Here is a 17387-nt window from a genome sequence, read left to right as displayed (position 1 = left end):
CATACATATTCAAGCATTAACTGTGATTCAGAAGAGATACGACTTACTATTTGTCGAACGCGCGTATACTTAAGCTGGCGGGAAGTCAACGGTAAGATGGCGTAAGTTCGGACGTTTTAGTGGGGGGGGGGGGGGAAGCGCGCACAAGTGATTCAATATTGATTTCTTCTTACTTTCTTATCGCACATGAAATGTCTAAAGACCGATGTTGAACATCGCGCAAATCCCATGAATATGTAGATATCTGCGCATATCTTGCTAATCTTCTGCGCAGCCGCCATACAATTTTATATGCATAGGAGGCTGCCCTGCGATTACTTGCATCAGTTTCCTAAAGTATCACATTTATTCGTGTGATTGTCTTGCCTACAAAAACAGAATGATAAATTTCCATTCACCCCCAATAGCTTGAAATTATATTTCTCATTTACAAACACTCCAAAGATATCAGTTACTCAATGACAAAGTGGCCGAACGATAAAGCAGCTAAACATTTTGGTTTCAGGAATAAACAGTTCAGATCGGATCGACTTGATATGTAGCCAAATATAGCAACCTACCCCGAATTGGTGAGTTATAGGTCACGAGACCATACATGTTTCGGTACACATTCCGCATTCCTTACCTGGACGCTTATTCTATGATCACTGGATCTGTCTACAACTTGAGGGAACAATATTGACTCAAAAAAACCGGTATAGACAGCCATCACAACTTAACGGAGAAAGCCATTCTGTGGTCCTCAGTTGGTGGGCAGGTGGGTTCATTTAACTTTACTGAAAGGGGACAAGGCTTCAAAGAGCTTTAGACCAATCTATTAAAACGTCCTCATTCGTCCTAATAAGCTTATTGATTTAATCATGCTGAATGTTTCCTATCATAATGGTTGAATGGTGAAAACACTAGACTATTCGAGCGCGGCCCAAGGACCAAGGCGCTCTTGTTACGGAGCACCTTTTCAATTAAATGCAATTACCTCCCTGGTAATTGCTAAGAAATTTCTCTCTGGTCCTTTGGCTAAGAAAAAGCATATGCTAAAGAAAGTGAAAAGAAAAGCCAATGGGCTAAGTAAAGGAGATCGAAAAGAAGTTCACTGAGGCCAGCTCTCCTGTATGCAGCACCGATCTGGGGACATGCAGCTAAAACCAATATTAAATAGTTACAAATTCTACATAATAAAATTCTACGAGAAATTATCAATGCTTATCAATATTCCCAACATCTATATTCACAGAGACCTTCGAATCGAACTTATTCAAGAGTATATTAAACGATTAGCGGTCAACTTCTTTTATTCAGTACAAACTGACAGTAATAGCCTTATTAGCACTCTCAGACACTCCCCGCGTCCCAGAGAAAAACATCGCTACCCTTGTGACATTCTTCCCACATAAGAATCACAACCTTAATTGACTCATTCACGCTAAACTGACTGTGCGGTTTTACCACCCGCGGCTACATCTTATAACGACACTGAACTTGACATCCCCCCTTTTTTCGCCGCCGCTAGTGCGGACCTCTCTCTCTTTCATCCGCCTCCCCCACTCCTTTGACCTTTCTCTTTCTCCCCCCACCCGATCTTTATCAGAAGCCGAGTAAAAAGATGTTTCTACATCTTGACACCCGAGAATAAAATACGATCTGTGTGTGTGTGAAAAGAAGTCCCTTTCATGGACAAACCTGTGGTTAGCCACAATGAGTGGAAACTCTGTCGAAAAGGATTGTAAAATTTATAATTATTCACAGATCCGAGCGATTTAGATATAAAACACTTAATTTCAAAATTAGTTAACTAGCATGCTAAGACTTTAACGGTTCGAAGCATTTTCTTTTTAAAGATAACAGAATCAACCACGGAGATGAAAGTATTTAGAGAGAGTTAAAGAAAGTACACATCCTGTGAATAGTGCGAAACTGAAATTGGCAACGAATTGTTTCGTGAGTTTCTGTCAATTTAAAAAAAAAAAAAAAAAAAAAAAAAAAGAGCTAGAACTTTTTGTAGTTCTAATTAAAGTACGTAATATGATTGCATTTGGCGTTTGAAATGGAGAATATAGTGATGCGGAGATGTATAAAGATTATATTTTTAATGTTTTTAAGTTTTATTTCAATGTTATGTTCTGTACGCAAAGAACATATTAATTGCACAGCCAAAGAGCTCAGAAATGATACCTTGTTACCCACCGTACTCATTGCAATTTTAGCTAGAAACAAAGCACATACATTGCCTTATTTCTTTGGTTATATTGAGGAGATCGATTATCCTCGTGATCGTATATCATTATGGTGAGTTAAAATACTTACTTAAGCACAACAAACATTTTTTTTTTTTTTCAATTGCTACCCTACATTGTATGAAATAATTAAAAATTTCATTTCTTCTTGAAATTGACGCTTTACTGAATCTAACATCAAATCTTGCGTAAATCTGAGTATTTTAAAATAAATTTTCTGTGTAGTTTTGTTATTAGCACTAGACAAAATCATTTTTATTGAGTTTACATAATTAATAATCCAAGAATGAAGAACCAGAATTTTAGTTTAAAGTGAATGCTGTCTAGTTAAACAAGATAGCTGTCGTTTTTAGTCATTTTAATAAAGGATAGAGAAACTTACAAATGTTTATGGTATTTTCAACTGCACATATAAGGATCTTTTTATTGAATATTTATGATGTTACACATGGCAAAACACTCAGTTTGTGCAGATACAAGGAAATTTAACAAAGCTATTATACATAACTAAAGAATGAATAAAAAATTGTTAAGATTGTGAGCAAAATAATACATTTACAGTACTGTTTGTTGTCCAGCATCAAATACCTGAACATTGGGATTGAAAAGTTATTGCATGAGAATTCAAAAGCAAAAATGTTCAGTTAGAACTCTTGTGAAAGGTCAGTTATAAAAAATGATAAACAACAAGAGTACAAAAATCGAAGCTCGTCAAAATTGTGATTTAAGGTTTCTTAAATTATTTTACTGTTCAGTGATATGTATGTCGTGTTCTGTTTTGTTTATTAATGGTAAATGAAGTTTAATATTAAATGAAACTGCTAATGACCAAACAGAAAAAAATTTCTGAATGCTGGTAATGCATTAGGCAAGCAATTTGTTTTTTAAAGCAGAAAATGTTTGGCTTAACTTGTAAATCTGATTTACCTGGAAAACTGTAAATTTCCAAATGTGGTACTATTATGGAAACAAATAAGTCAATTGCTTCTAGTTGTCTCGGTAATTTTTAGGTACTTTCTGGTTAATGGAGTGCCAGTTGCAATTGTTAAATTGCATTTGGAGATCAAGAGTATCAAATGTGAGTAGCCTGTTAATTTCATATCATAAGGAGCCATACAATGGCATCATTCCAAATAAATGAGAAGTTTTAAAGATGAACTGTTAGGAAACAGTGTTAAATTCTTCCAAGACTTTGTTGACATCTATTATGTAAGACTTAGAAAAACTAAAAAAATGAAACTATTTTACTGCTTCTGAAGCACTTAAATATGGCTGTAGTGAAAAATCATTTACCAATTGAATGTTGGTTCAGTGGTTCAAGCATACTCTTCTAACAGCAGGGAGCATTTTGTCAGCTGCAATGAGGAGTGAATTACTGTACAACCGAAAATTAGAATAATTATATGCATTCTTATTTATAAATTTCTGTATTTAGCCTTTTTTGGAAAGGGGAGATTATATGGGAATTTATTTGAATTTGATCAAATAAAGTTTTCTGCATATATTGTTAGGATTATCATTCCTGTCTGTAGTTAGATTTCACATGGACATTTAAATGTGGCACCCCATTAACCAAAAAGTACCTACTTTTAATGCACCCCATTAATCAAAAAGTACCTACTTTTAATGTAATGTTATAAGATATGAAAGATTTTTTTGCAGTGCCAGATAAAGATATTTTCACATTCCAGGCAGAAGCCATCTATCTGTTGCTCTTTGATGTAGTACAAACAGATTATTTCTTTCTTGACACATTGTGGCCGTAATATATCTAGCACATCAGGCATAATATAACCTGCCCCTTATTCTGTCACTGGTTTATGTATTTTTTTGTATGTAAGTTTTTAATTTTAAGCTCAAATGTATTAACTTTTAATCTCAGATATAAAATTGCTTACTAAGATATGATTTTTTTTTTTTTTTTACTTTGAAATAATTAATTTCTCTCTATTTTTCAGGATCCGCAGTGATCATAATATTGATTACACAATTGAAATTTTGAAAACTTGGTTAGATGCAAACAAGGGTCAGTATCATTCTGTAGATGTGCTACTTGATGACACAACGCAGACATTTGCTGATGGACCTGGTGTATTTGAATGGTCTCCTTCTCATTTTGCTCATATTATTCATTTGAAGGAAAGTGCATTGAAAGCCGCAAGGAGGATATGGGCAGACTATATAATGGTATATGTTTGATTTTCCAAACTCATAGTTGTACTAGAAGTTATTTAGCAAAAAGCAGAATATAGACAGATTAACTGTAAATACTGTCAAACCAACATTAAAATACAGTTCTTAAGTCCTTGGACTCTTCAAGTAGAAGATCAATACTCCCACTTAATAGACGTACTCCGGTAACATAACAAATCTTTGGCCTTTGTGAGTTCCCATTAATGGGAGATTTAACTAAGATGGAAACATTAGTGAAGTTTTATACATATATAGGCTGTACTGTACAGTATAATTTGTAGAGGTTTACTACATATGCCAGGAGTAGGGAACCTATCTATGTTGGCAGGCTGCAAGCATGAAGCGAAGTTGTCAAACTACTAGTAGACTGGTATAATTAATCAACATATCGGATAACTTAGAGTTGCATTAGCATTAAATCAGGAGTATATAAACATCAGTTTAACTTAAAATTAGGGAAAACAGCAACCTTCTGTGAGGCATCGATTTTAATTAAAACTTGATTTAAAGGGGGAACAGGTACAAGTCCTTCTTTGTCAGACAGGCCAGGAACAGGTCCCTCTACGATTATTGACAAATAGAAGCCTATATTTTTTTTACCAAATTTTAATTTTTACTTTGGTATAAAAATTTTAATTTTTACTTTGGTACCATCTGTACTTTACTCTCGGCTGAACTTTGGAATATGGTAACAGGTAGTTTGGCGACATTTTGGTAAGGCGATAAAGGTTACTAGCTAGGACTTTAGTAGTGTACATGGATAAAGTCAAGAGTGTGTGCAATGCTGTTTTTGTGCAATTTTGGGATTTTTTTTAAGTGAAAATAGGTCGACGTGTATATGGATACCGTGTACAACCGTATTCCACAACAAGTTAATATTAATTCTCTCTTTAGGTAATTCTCCCATTAGTTGTTGAGAAATTATTGGTTTTGCCTTAAAGCAAATTATGCAGCTTTGGACTATCTTTCTAGCTATATTCCTGCCATTAATGGGCCAATAAATTTGTCTAATAGAATTTAATAGTGATTGTGGACCATTATGAAAATCCTTTTCATGAAAATATATAAATATAAGTTTAGTTAACTTATTCTTGGCAGGCAAAATAATGGGATGTCTTTGACTATAACTTAAATTAGAATTCTTTACCCTACCACTACCCTTAACAAACCTTTTTCATCTAAGAAGGGATCAAAATATTTTAACTTACTCCTTGATGTTATCTGTAGACCTTTTTGCAACAAAGAAATTTCTTCTGCAAAATACCTACCTTGGATATATTTAAGGAGTGTATTCCTTGACAGCTCCATTTCATCTATACTAATACTACCTGTTCGTTTCTCACTTGTGTTCCTACGGTTGTAGATAAATCTGAAAAGTAAACTAAGAATTCGTATTAGTTTCAAGAAATCATTAGTTATTTTTAGGAAGTCATCAAAGAATGAATCAGTTTTTAAAGTCAACAAGGAAGTCGTAACTGGTTTCAGTTCTGAAGAATAAAGCTCATCACTAAGTCCATTTTTATCTTGAAAATTGTTCTTGTTTAAAAAATCAGGACCTTTCCACCACAGCTTGTTAGATCCAAGAGTTGCTGACAGATCAACTTTCAGTTCAATGCGCGCCGTGATATCCCTCCCCCACCCCCGCAGAGCAGCGAGAAATTGATAAACAGATTTCGGAATGGTTAGAGAACCAAAGGCTATGCCTTTATCCATTTTTTTGCAGCAATTCCACTTTTTGTTTGACGGACATTAAAACATGCTTTCGCTTTGTAGATCCTTTGGCAGCTCCAGAATCGGAATTTCTTTTTGACATAATCAAAAGTTCAAGCTTACTTTTATAAAATTGCTCTAACAGTCTTAAAAAAATAATAAGCCGGATCCAATTTGAAGATTAAGGAACAACGCAATCTGCAACATTAACTGAAATAGATAATTAGATAATTTTAGCTTAGCTTATACCGTCCGTTATACATTAAACGCGCATGTGTAAACGCATATGCGCATGCATAAAGGTATTATGCATATGCGTAACCGCATACTCAGAAAGTTTGCAGCTTTGCCGAAGATAGCTCGAACTTATTTAATGATACTTAACTTCAGTAAGTGGACTGTAATATTAACAATAACAAATTAATTTTAACAAAAACAACATTATTGAATACTAGCACACGCATGTGCTTATAGTTACCTATGTAACTTAGCTAAGAGTGAGCAACCATATGCTCATACATCAAGTCAGAAATCATTCATACTAATAAAGCAAAAACGGAATAACTTTAGGGTTACACTAAAGCCAAACTCTGCTTGGCGTAAAACAATGTTGCCAAGCAATACTCTTTCAGACACCGAACATCCCGCCCGGCGTTGAAATATTAATTTCAATACAATAAGTAAAATTCAAAAAAGTAATAAATGTTCATACAATACAAAATGATACAGTGTAAATTAATGCACAAATTATAATACAAGTAATTACACTGTGAAAAGAACAAATATGATGGATTACAATTCAAACCTTCAAATAAACATAAAAATTCGTACATTATTTCTCAATTGGCAGTACAGCAATTTTAGTAACTGCTCATTTATAAATACCATTTTTGTAGTTTTTTGCCATAAACTAAGTCTGTTATTATCTGCTTCTGTTAAATTGGGTTCAATTATTGAATTGATCGGTCGACCTATAAGGAAACGACCAGGGGTCAAAACATTTAAATCATCAATATTAGAAGTTAACGGTGTAAGAGGGCGAGAATTTAAGATTCCCTCTATTTGAACTGTTACTGTCAAAAATTCTTCGTAGGTTAATACTGAATTTCCTACTGTTCGTTTAAAATGAAATTTAAAGGATTTTACTCCTGCTTCAGATAGACCATTAAAATTTGGTGCTCTTGGGGGCATAAACTTCCATTTTATACCTTCCTCGGCTAGAAAATTAGCTAAAGTTCCATTCTGCTTTAGAAAAATACTCATTAATTTTTTTATTTCTGTATTTGCACTAACAAAGTTTTTTGCATTGTCACTAAATATTTTTTTTGGTTTACCTCGTCGGGCAAAGAACCTCTTCAGACAAGCAATGAATGCTTCTGCGGTTAAGTCATTTCACAATCTCTAGATGAATTGCTTTTGTCACCATACAAACAAAAATACAAACATATATCTTATGATAGTTACCCTTGCGTTGCCCTTTGTACTTTATCAAAAATGGGCCACAGTAATCAATAGCACAACAATTAAATGTAAAGTTAATATTAATTCTCTCTTTAGGTAATTCTCCCATTAGTTGTTGAGAAATTATTGGTTTTGCCTTAAAGCAAATTATGCAGCTTTGGACTATCTTTCTAGCTATATTCCTGTCATTAATGGGCCAATAAATTTGTCTAATAGAATTTAATAGTGATTGTGGACCATTATGAAAATCCTTTTCATGAAAATATATAAATATAAGTTTAGTTAACTTATTCTTGGCAGGCAAAATAATGGGATGTCTTTGACTATAACTTAAATTAGAATTCTTTACCCTACCACTACCCTTAACAAACCTTTTTCATCTAAGAAGGGATCAAAATATTTTAACTTACTCCTTGATGTTATCTGTAGACCTTTTTGCAACAAAGAAATTTCTTCTGCAAAATACCTACCTTGGATATATTTAAGGAGTGTATTCCTTGACAGCTCCATTTCATCTATACTAATACTACCTGTTCGTTTCTCACTTGTGTTCCTACAGTTGTAGATAAATCTGAAAAGTAAACTAAGAATTCGTATTAGTTTCAAGAAATCATTAGTTATTTTTAGGAAGTCATCAAAGAATGAATCAGTTTTTAAAGTCAACAAGGAAGTCGTAACTGGTTTCAGTTCTGAAGAATAAAGCTCATCACTAAGTCCATTTTTATCTTGAAAATTGTTCTTGTTTAAAAAATCAGGACCTTTCCACCACAGCTTGTTAGATCCAAGAGTTGTAGCATCTGATCCTCTCGAAATGATGTCGGCTGGGTTCATTTCTGAAGACACATGTCCCCACTGATAGTTAGAAGTAAGTTGTTGAATTTGTGAGACTCTATTACTCACAAAGGTTTTCAAAAGATGCGGTGATGTATTGATCCAGGCTAAAGCAATGCTTGAATCTGACCAGAGCTTAACATCATCAATTTTGAGTTTCAAAGCTTCTAAAACCTTTTGCATAAGTTTGGACAGGAGTAGACATGCTGATAGTTCTAATCTAGGAATAGTCATAGTCTTGATTGGTGCTACACGAGATTTGCTACAAAGAAGTTTACTACAATATTCGCCAGGGCTTGTAATGCTTTGAAGATATATCACTGCCCCAAATGCCTTCTCGGAGGCATCCGCAAATCCCTGTAAAATGAGCATTGAAAAGGTCTTTTTTAAAATGCAACGAGGTACTTGTATATTTTCTATACTCTGAAGAGTTTTAATAAGCACATTCCATTCATTGGCAAGAGATGGTGGTAACTGTTCCGCCCAGTCTAGCTTAAGCAACCAAAGTGCTTGCATGAATATCTTTGCCTTGCTAATAATAGGACCGAGTAGGCCTAAAGGATCATATAATCTTGCTATTTGAGATAAAACATCTCTTTTCGTAACATCAGGCTTTTCATTAACAGTAACTTTATATTGCAATGTATCCTTCTTATTATTCCACAACATACCTAACGTCTTCACAGTTGTATTACTATTACGATCAAATGAAGAATTCTGTAAATCAGAGTTCTGAGAATCAAAACTAGTACACCACTTGTGTAGCTTCATTCCTCCTCTTTGGAGCAATTCTGTCAAATCTTTCTGGAGCTGAATGCATTCCTTCAAATTCGAAGATCCAGTAAGACAGTCATCTACATCGAAATCTTCCAAGACCACTTTCGATGCTACAGGAAAATCCTTCTCTTCATCCTTCGCTAACTGTTGAAGAGTCCTTTGTGCCAAATATGGAGTGCATGCTGTGTCATAAGTTACCGTTTTGAGTCTGTATATTTCTATAGGCTTATCTTCATCTTCCTTTCAAAGTATTTTCTGATATTTGGCAATATTTCAATTTGTCGAAACATCTTCTCGATATCGGCAGTAAATGCATAAATGTGCTTTCTAAACCGTATCATGATGGAAAAAAGTTCCTCTTGAATCATTCCACCTTTACATAATATGTCGTTCAATGAACAACCGTTAGTAGTTTTGGCACTCGCGTTGAACACGACGCGTAACTTTGTTGTTTTACTATCAGGTTTCAGCACGCCATGATGAGGAAGAAAATATCCTCCTTCAGTTTCAGAATAGTCTTCCATCCTCTCCATATGATTTAATGATTCATATTCCCTTAAAAATGAAACATAAAGTTCTTTCATTACAGAATCACTCGACAAATGTTTCCACAATTGATTCAGTCTCTTTTCAGCGATTTCCTTTGAATTCCCTAATTGTATGTTTTCACCAATATCTGGCTTGAACGGCATTTTAACCACATATCTTCCATCCGCATGCCGGTAAAATGAGTTTTTAAAAAGTTCGTTGCAATAATTTAATTCAGAATTAACTGTAGATTTAGTTTCATTTACTTCTTCAACTTCCCAGAATGACTTTACTAAGTTATTTAACGAATTAATCTCTGTTGACAAAAAGCAATAATTTAAGTCATAATTTTTTACATGCGGAATTCTAACGCTTCCAGAAAGTAAAAAGCCGAAGCAGCTGTTTTGAAGAAGTAACTCATTATCTTCTAAACGTATTTTATCTGTTTTTAAAAATTCAAAAAATAATTCCGCACCTAATAATAAATCTACCTTTTTTGCCTTGAAAAATTCATCATCAGCTAACTTTGTTCCTTTCGGAATATCAATAGATTTCGATGGTGTCATGTCAGTTATTTTGGGAACAACTAATAACTCTATTTCCCATTCATTTTCCTTTTCTAAGTTCGATAAACGCATCTTTATTTGCGATTTAACATTCAAAGTAGTGTTGCCTATTCCACTAACTGGAATAAATGCTCATTCTTTTTTTATTCCTAATGAGTTCATAACACCTACAGTACAAAAATTAGAAGTCGAAGCTGAATCAAGCACTGCTCTAAAAGGAATTCGTTCATCGTAAACATCACGAAGATAAACAATCGCTGTATTTATTAATACAAATTTAGATTTATTTGCAGCTGCCATCAAAGTTGTGTGGGGTGGAGAGGGGCAGTCCTCTTTCCGATTCACTGACAAAAGGTTCAAGGTCAATTTTTTTCTTTCGATGATTCATTTTGTTTTTCGTCAATTTTATGTAACAGCGAATGATGTGTGTCTTTCTTACAGACATAACAGCTAAATTTAGCCTTACACTGCGATAATACGTGTGATGGAGATTAATGCATAATTTATATTCTTTAACAAAATCATACCGCTCAGAAACAGAAATACTCTTAAATTTCAAACAATGATATATTGGGAGTGGTTCTTTACACATAATACACTTTCGGAAAGGGTTTGTTTTAGTTACTAAGGATTTTGAATTTCTAGAGCGACTTAATTGATTTGATACTTTAGTAGCATAGCTCTGCTTAGGAAAACTAACTTTGTTTATTTCTTCAAGAATGCGAATTCTTTCTTCGAGAAATTCTAAAAATTCATCAAGTTTGGGAATTTCATTTGATTTTACGTTTAGTTCAAATGCTTTTCTAGATTCTCTATCTAATTTATGCAATAAAATATTTACTATCAAAACATCAGATAAATTATTTCTATCAAATTCTAATACACTTAAAGATCTCAAACATCTTTTAACATTATTTACCAGTGATCTCAACTGAGAAGGTGAGTCATTTATTTTTTCAAAGTTCAACAAATTATTAATAAAGGCATCAACTACTGCTCTTTTGTTTTCATATCTGCTTTCAAGTGCAGAAAATAGCGACTCAAATGTATCCTGACATGATTCTAACATTTTTGCTTCACCTTTAAGTGATGCTTTCAAATAAAACAGTTTCTCAGTATCATTTAAATTATTATTATTACCAATCATAGACATAAATTGCACTTTAAAGTTTTTAAAAACTTCATATTTACCATAAAATTGAGGAAGAGGTAAATCAGGCAGTTTAAAATTTGATTTAGAAACAGTTTTGGTTTCAAATTTATCTTTATTATTTGTTTCACAATTAGAAAGAAAAATTCTAAATCTTATTTCGAACTCTTCGATGCTTTCTTCCAATTCTTGTGTAATGCTTAGATTATCCTTCAAGTCAATTTCCTCTGGCAAATTGGTGTATTCCACTATGAGTTGTGTAACCCAAGATTTTAATTCCAACAAAGAATCCAATTTAGTCTTCATAATAACATCATGGTTGAGTGTATTCTCCTCCATTTTATACTCATCAAGGAATTTTATCAAAGCTCCGAGTTTCGTTTTCACTACGCCGCGTTGGTGATTCAATGAAACAATATTAGTAGCCATATTCTTCTCCGGCTAACGTGAGACCAAACTGTTCTTGCCGAAGATAGCTCGAACTTATTTAATGATACTTAACTTCAGTAAGTAGACTGTAATATTAACAATAACAAATTTATTTTAACAAAAACAGCATTATTGAATACTAGCACACGCATGTGCTTATAGTTACCTATGTAACTTAGCTAAGAGCGAGCAACCATATGCTCTTACATCAAGTCAGAAATCATTCATACTAATAAAGCAAAAACGAAATAACTTAGTCAATATAAATTAGACACTAAAGCCAAACTCTGCTTGGTGTAAAACAATGCTGCCAAGCAATACTCTTTCAGACACCATAAAACAATGCTGCCAAGCAATACTCATTCCGGATTATGGACGTCCAAATTAAAGATTTTTGACTGTACCTCTATTTCACATTTCCTCTTGAACCATATAAGTATATTACTTAGACAAATGCTTTGCATATCATTAATTCTTCTAAAACATTAATCATATAAGTATATTATCTAGTGGCTCGTGTTTTTTGAAGGAAAAACTGTTACTCTTCAGGTAATAGTGTTACAGTTATACTAAAATATTATGATCAAACTTTCGAAATATGCAAATTATGAAAATTAAAATTTTAATTTTAATTTCTATAATATTTTTTATGAAATAAAATTTTTTAAAGGAATAGAAAAACGTATTATATTAATAAAGAATTTATTAGAAATTCATTATATTATTATTCAGCATATTCAGAAATTATTATTCAGGTTTATTAGGAATATACTGCCTGAAAGAACATCTTCCTCGGAAAGCTTCAAGTTTTTCATCAGTTGTTATGAGCTCACCAAAAGTGTAATATTTCTGGCAGCTATTCACAAAATCTTCAAAAGCCTCTCTTATAGGTGCAAGTTTATCTGATTCTTTTTTGACAACGTGAGTTATGTCATCAAAACACAAACATCTTAATAAAAAAGAAAATGTTTGTAGGACATAATTTTGTAGAAAATTTCCAAGCCGTTTCCGTCTGTTACCCATAGATCCCGCACATTTACATGAGATGACTTATGTCACAAAAATATAAAATATCTATAAAAGCACACATTTCAATTAAAGTTGTGTGACGAGCATCTGTCTCTCTGAAAGCTGTCAGAAATAGAGGCAATATAAATATTTGTATGTCTGACGACTTTCAGCAACATTTGTTCACTGTTCACTTAGTAAAAGTTCCCACGATTCATTTGGAGTCTCCACATATTTTGCCTTACCGATGTTTCCAGGCAATTTAGTAATAATATTATGAGTTCTAACATCAGCTTTAGGCTTTTCTTTTGCACTTTTTTTTTTTTTTTTTTTTTTCCGATAAAGCAATAAATGTTTTCGTTTTCGTTTTCAGAATGCATCTCAATTTCTGAATCAGTATCATGAGAACTAAAAAATTCATTATAACTTTCATTATCAGTTTCTTAAATGGAATCTTCAACAGTTCATGCATCTAACAATTTTTGCAAATGCAACATTTCTTCCTTATGGGATAAATTACCGTAATTTCCGGAAGAAAGGCCGCATCAGCGTAAACACCGCACTCGAGAAAAATGGCGGGAAAAAAATTAAAATTACACAGAAACGCCGCAATAGATTAAATTGTGCGTGACATCGTCGTGGGCCGTATAGATGCAAAAACTCAGCCTAAGTCCTGATATATGACACACCAGTTAAGAAAAATGCATGCTTAAAAACTATCCAACAAGTACTTGTACTCAAAACTGATGGGATCTGTATCTGGCAGAATGCCAAGAAAAATCCATTCATGCTGAAAGAGAAATACGTCAGAGTTCATTATTGCGAGGCAGGTGGAGTCGTGTCCGCCTTTGAAAAAAATTGCAGAAAAGGCAGGGGTGGAGAGAGGATGGAAGATTCATCGAATGGCAGAGGAGAAAGACTATTCAAACTGATGAGAATGTTGATTTGAAAGGGGGAGGAATGTTATTGTTCTGAGATCTCGTTTAGGGTGAATAAGACATGTTGCTGCATTCAAGGGAAAGAATGTAAACAAAATAACGTTCGCAAAAAGCAACTGAGAGGTCTTTTGTGTGGGAACAGCACCAGTCTATGCACAATGACAAGCCATCCAAACTATGTACAATGACCAGCCATCCAAACTATGTACAATGACCATTATAGGAAATATTTTATTTTTAGTGCACCTAAATGCCGCATGGGTAGAAACGCCGCACCCGCTGAAAATTTAAGTTTTAAACACGTAAACGCTGCGGCGTTTCTTCTGGAAATTACGGTACGTGACATATGTGCAGTTTTCTGTGCTACCACAAATGAACTATGTTACAGAATGCGAATAGGTGGGCTAAATCTGAAAGACCCGATCCTGTCAAAACAAAACTTTGAATCAAGTTTCCGGTGAAAAACTTCAGAAACATAAAGATGATGGCTTTCGAGGAGACTATACTGAACCATAACTGCTTGGGAAAAATAGGGACGTTTTTAAAAATGTTTCTTTAATCGGGTGAGTCCATTGGGCCCAGCATGCATGCTCGTGTGTTAATTATTATTTTTTTATATAAAATATTAAGTAGAATGTATAATAATTAAAAATTATGTGACTTATAGAAAAAATAACATTAGAAATTCAGTTTACTATGATAATACAGTTCGAAACAGGGTTCAAGGCAAAGTCCAACTTGAAATTCTTTGTATTAAATTTGTCTTTCTTTGTGAATTTCTATTCATTTTGCTTTGAACCGCAAATGTTACATTGACTCTCACGCTCTTTCTGAATCTGACAAATCATGGGTAATCTATGCTTTGTCATTTGTTGAACATTTTCTAGCAGCCATTTCAATTAGAAAATTGCACCAAACAGCAATTGGTAAAAATAAAAAAAGGCTATCTAATGAACAACTATTGTCATTTGTTGGTCAAAACTTAAATCAAATGTTGAATGTATTATATGATTTATTTTACTAGTTAGATGGTGAAAAATGGGATACTTCTCAATAAAGAGAAAATAAAATGCCCACAAAAATTGTGGGAGGAGCGAATTTTGCTACATTTGAGTTGGTTGCGAAAATTGTGGGATAAGCAGCTAGAGTGTTAAATAATGCAATCTAATCTAACAGAAATATAGTTTAAGCTTCTATTTGTCTTATGTTGGGGGCTTTCCTTAATATTTAATCAATTATGTCTCCAGGTCAGAGTAAAATTTCTTTAGCTTTTTCAACAGCTACAATTACTATGTGTGTAAAAAAAATGGGTAGAAGGAAAGTTTTTGCTTTTGTCATATGTAATTATTTTTGCATGTAACTATTAATTTCATATTTTTCAAATTTTTGTAGTTCTATTTTATTATTTCATTTTAAAAATATTTGTGAAGTTAATTATTTTTTAAAATTTAAACACCTTATTGTGTATGTCAATTAAGCATTAAATTTCATAAATTTGAGTCTTAATGCTCTTTAAAAATCTATACAAGTATTATTGATAAATTTACCATAATGATTATATTGGTTGTTAATTTACTAATTGATTTTATTAGATTATTAATTAATTTTTACTAACATTTAACTGTTTTTCAGTTTTTAGACAGTGATGTGTTTTTAGTAAATAAAAAGACTTTGAAACTTCTAGTTGAAGAAGAAAAGTAAGTTAATAGTTATTTAATGTAAAATATTTTTATTGATTTATTCCCTGTGTTCTCTTAGATTTGTAGTGTTAATGTCCAGCAAAATATTATTCATTCAAACTAACCATGATCAAGCTTTTCAAATAACATATAGTAATTACTTATAGCAGTTAGGTATATTTAACTTAGTATAGTGCAAGATGTACTACAGTGCAAAATCCAAGACTCCAAATCATCAGAATATTGTGGATAAAAAATTTCAGAAATTTCCAGATCTTGGATGATTTAGTGAAATCAAGTAAAATGATATATGGAAATTATAAAAATGTTTCTTAGTGAAAACAAAGCACTTATGACCTCAAAAGAACCAAAGTTTACACACGCACGAAAAAATAAAAAATAAATAAATAAATGTTAATATTAATCTTGTATTATTTAACATTTCACATTTGTTTAAGTAGCTTTATTTTATGTGTTAATACTTTCCCTTTACTGTTAATACTTTCCTTAATAGAGCAGAATTTCTGAAACTTTTTTCAATCGCAACCCTCAGGACCCTATAATATTTACAAAAATTTTGTGGGACCCCATGAGTATTGTGCAAATCCGACATGTGCGTGAGTGGAACTTTCAATTTTTTCACTTGTACTGTAATATGCTATTGCAGTTTTAGGTCATTAACTTTAATTTCTAATTTTAAGATATAGAACAATGTGAAAATTTTAAATAAGTAACAGACGAAATGACAGCATCACGTGCAAAGCAAGGAAAATGAACGTTTATATTATAAAAAAATGCATCAAAACATTTTAGTTTTTTTCTTTGTCTGTATTGTCTTATCTTTATCTATTTTCAGATACATTGTGTAAAAATATTTGGTAACTAAAATTATTCTAAATAGTTAAAAAAGTATCAAAATTGCTGAAATATTTGCCGACTCTCTGCTGCAAATCCCAGGATTTCCCTTGGGAGTCGCGATCCACAGTTTAAGAAACCCTGTAATAGAGGGATATAATTTCATGTTCTGTTACTCAAGTTGTATAGTTACCATCTTGTGATTTCTCACTGAAACTCAGTGAATTTTTTTCATTCTCAACAACCTCTTTTTATCATTTAAAGCCATAACATCAGTTTTGTCTGTTTGTTGATTAAGTCAATGTCAGTTCTGTTGTGTCATATCTATTTAGCATTTCTTTACATATTCTATTATTCAGGGTACTTGCATATCAACACAATCACCTTGATACAATTTTTATAGATGAAAAGGAAGAAGTTATTTATCAAGTTGGTGAATTTCCTGTATTTCTTTCAGAAAAATTCTCAAACTATTAATATTTATAGTAAGTCTGTAAGCATTTTCATCATGTGAAAAAAGAACATATTTTAGCAATTCAAAATACCCCACGTAGCGCAGCAACATCGTAACGATGTCGCGAACTTGTCATGGATGCCGTTGCAAAAACGTGCAATATGTCGTCTTAAAGTCGCCCAGATGTCCGTGAAACTCCACTGTTTTGCAACTGTTGCAAAGAGCTCTTTATTACGTCTTTGAAGATGAGGCTTTTGTCACATAGACATTGTTATTGCATCATCGTTATTGCATCAGGTGATATTTTGGTTGTGAAAGCATAGTATCATGACGTCTTAACAATGCCTAAATGTTCGCAAAATTCCACCTTTTTGCAACAGTTGTGAAAATGTCAGTATTATATCCTTGTGTTACATGTTCATTTATGCAGAAAAATAAGTTTAATAATTAATATATTTTTCTTCTTTTTTAAAATTTTGTATTCCTTGTATTTATCTAAAGTTTAAATATTTTATCATTTCCTGAAAACCAGAAAGTACAATTTTTTCTCTTTAGACTAAATATGCATAATTAA

The 17387-nt window shown here is 32.7% G+C and overlaps 2 protein-coding genes across 9 annotated transcripts in view; one reads left to right on the top strand and one right to left on the bottom strand.

Moving 5' to 3' along the window:
• Window positions 1-143, bottom strand: part of LOC118204247 (serine/threonine-protein phosphatase 6 regulatory subunit 3-like) — a 135954-nt gene extending 135811 nt beyond the window's left edge. For 4 of the 6 annotated variants that reach the window (XM_085817157.1, XM_085817152.1, XM_085817156.1 and 1 more), the window contains exon 1: window positions 48-143. The gene's annotated coding sequence lies outside the window, so the exon portion shown is untranslated. The remainder of the gene's footprint in view (window positions 1-47) is intronic. The other 2 variants (XM_085817153.1, XM_085817155.1) reach the window with 2 other exon arrangements.
• A 1574-nt stretch (window positions 144-1717) lies between these two features.
• Window positions 1718-17387, top strand: part of LOC146997285 (glycosyltransferase 25 family member-like) — a 108921-nt gene continuing 93251 nt past the window's right edge. For 2 of the 3 annotated variants that reach the window (XM_085816290.1, XM_085816289.1), the window contains exons 1-3: window positions 1719-2286; window positions 4193-4421; window positions 15458-15522. In XM_085816290.1, coding sequence (XP_085672416.1) covers window positions 2045-2286; window positions 4193-4421; window positions 15458-15522 — 536 coding nt within the window. In that variant the 5' untranslated portion in view covers window positions 1719-2044. Of the gene's footprint in view, window positions 2287-4192; window positions 4422-15457; window positions 15523-17387 lie in introns of all 3 variants that reach the window. The other variant, XM_085816288.1, reaches the window with a different exon arrangement.

Source organism: Stegodyphus dumicola, chromosome 5 (genome assembly GCF_044657685.1).
Source record: "Stegodyphus dumicola isolate Sdum_Otavi_A_Nest chromosome 5, ASM4465768v1".
In the NCBI taxonomy this organism is placed as follows: domain Eukaryota; kingdom Metazoa; phylum Arthropoda; class Arachnida; order Araneae; family Eresidae; genus Stegodyphus; species Stegodyphus dumicola.
Note: the sequence above shows the minus strand (reverse complement) of the source record. Positions and strands in the feature narration are given on the sequence as shown.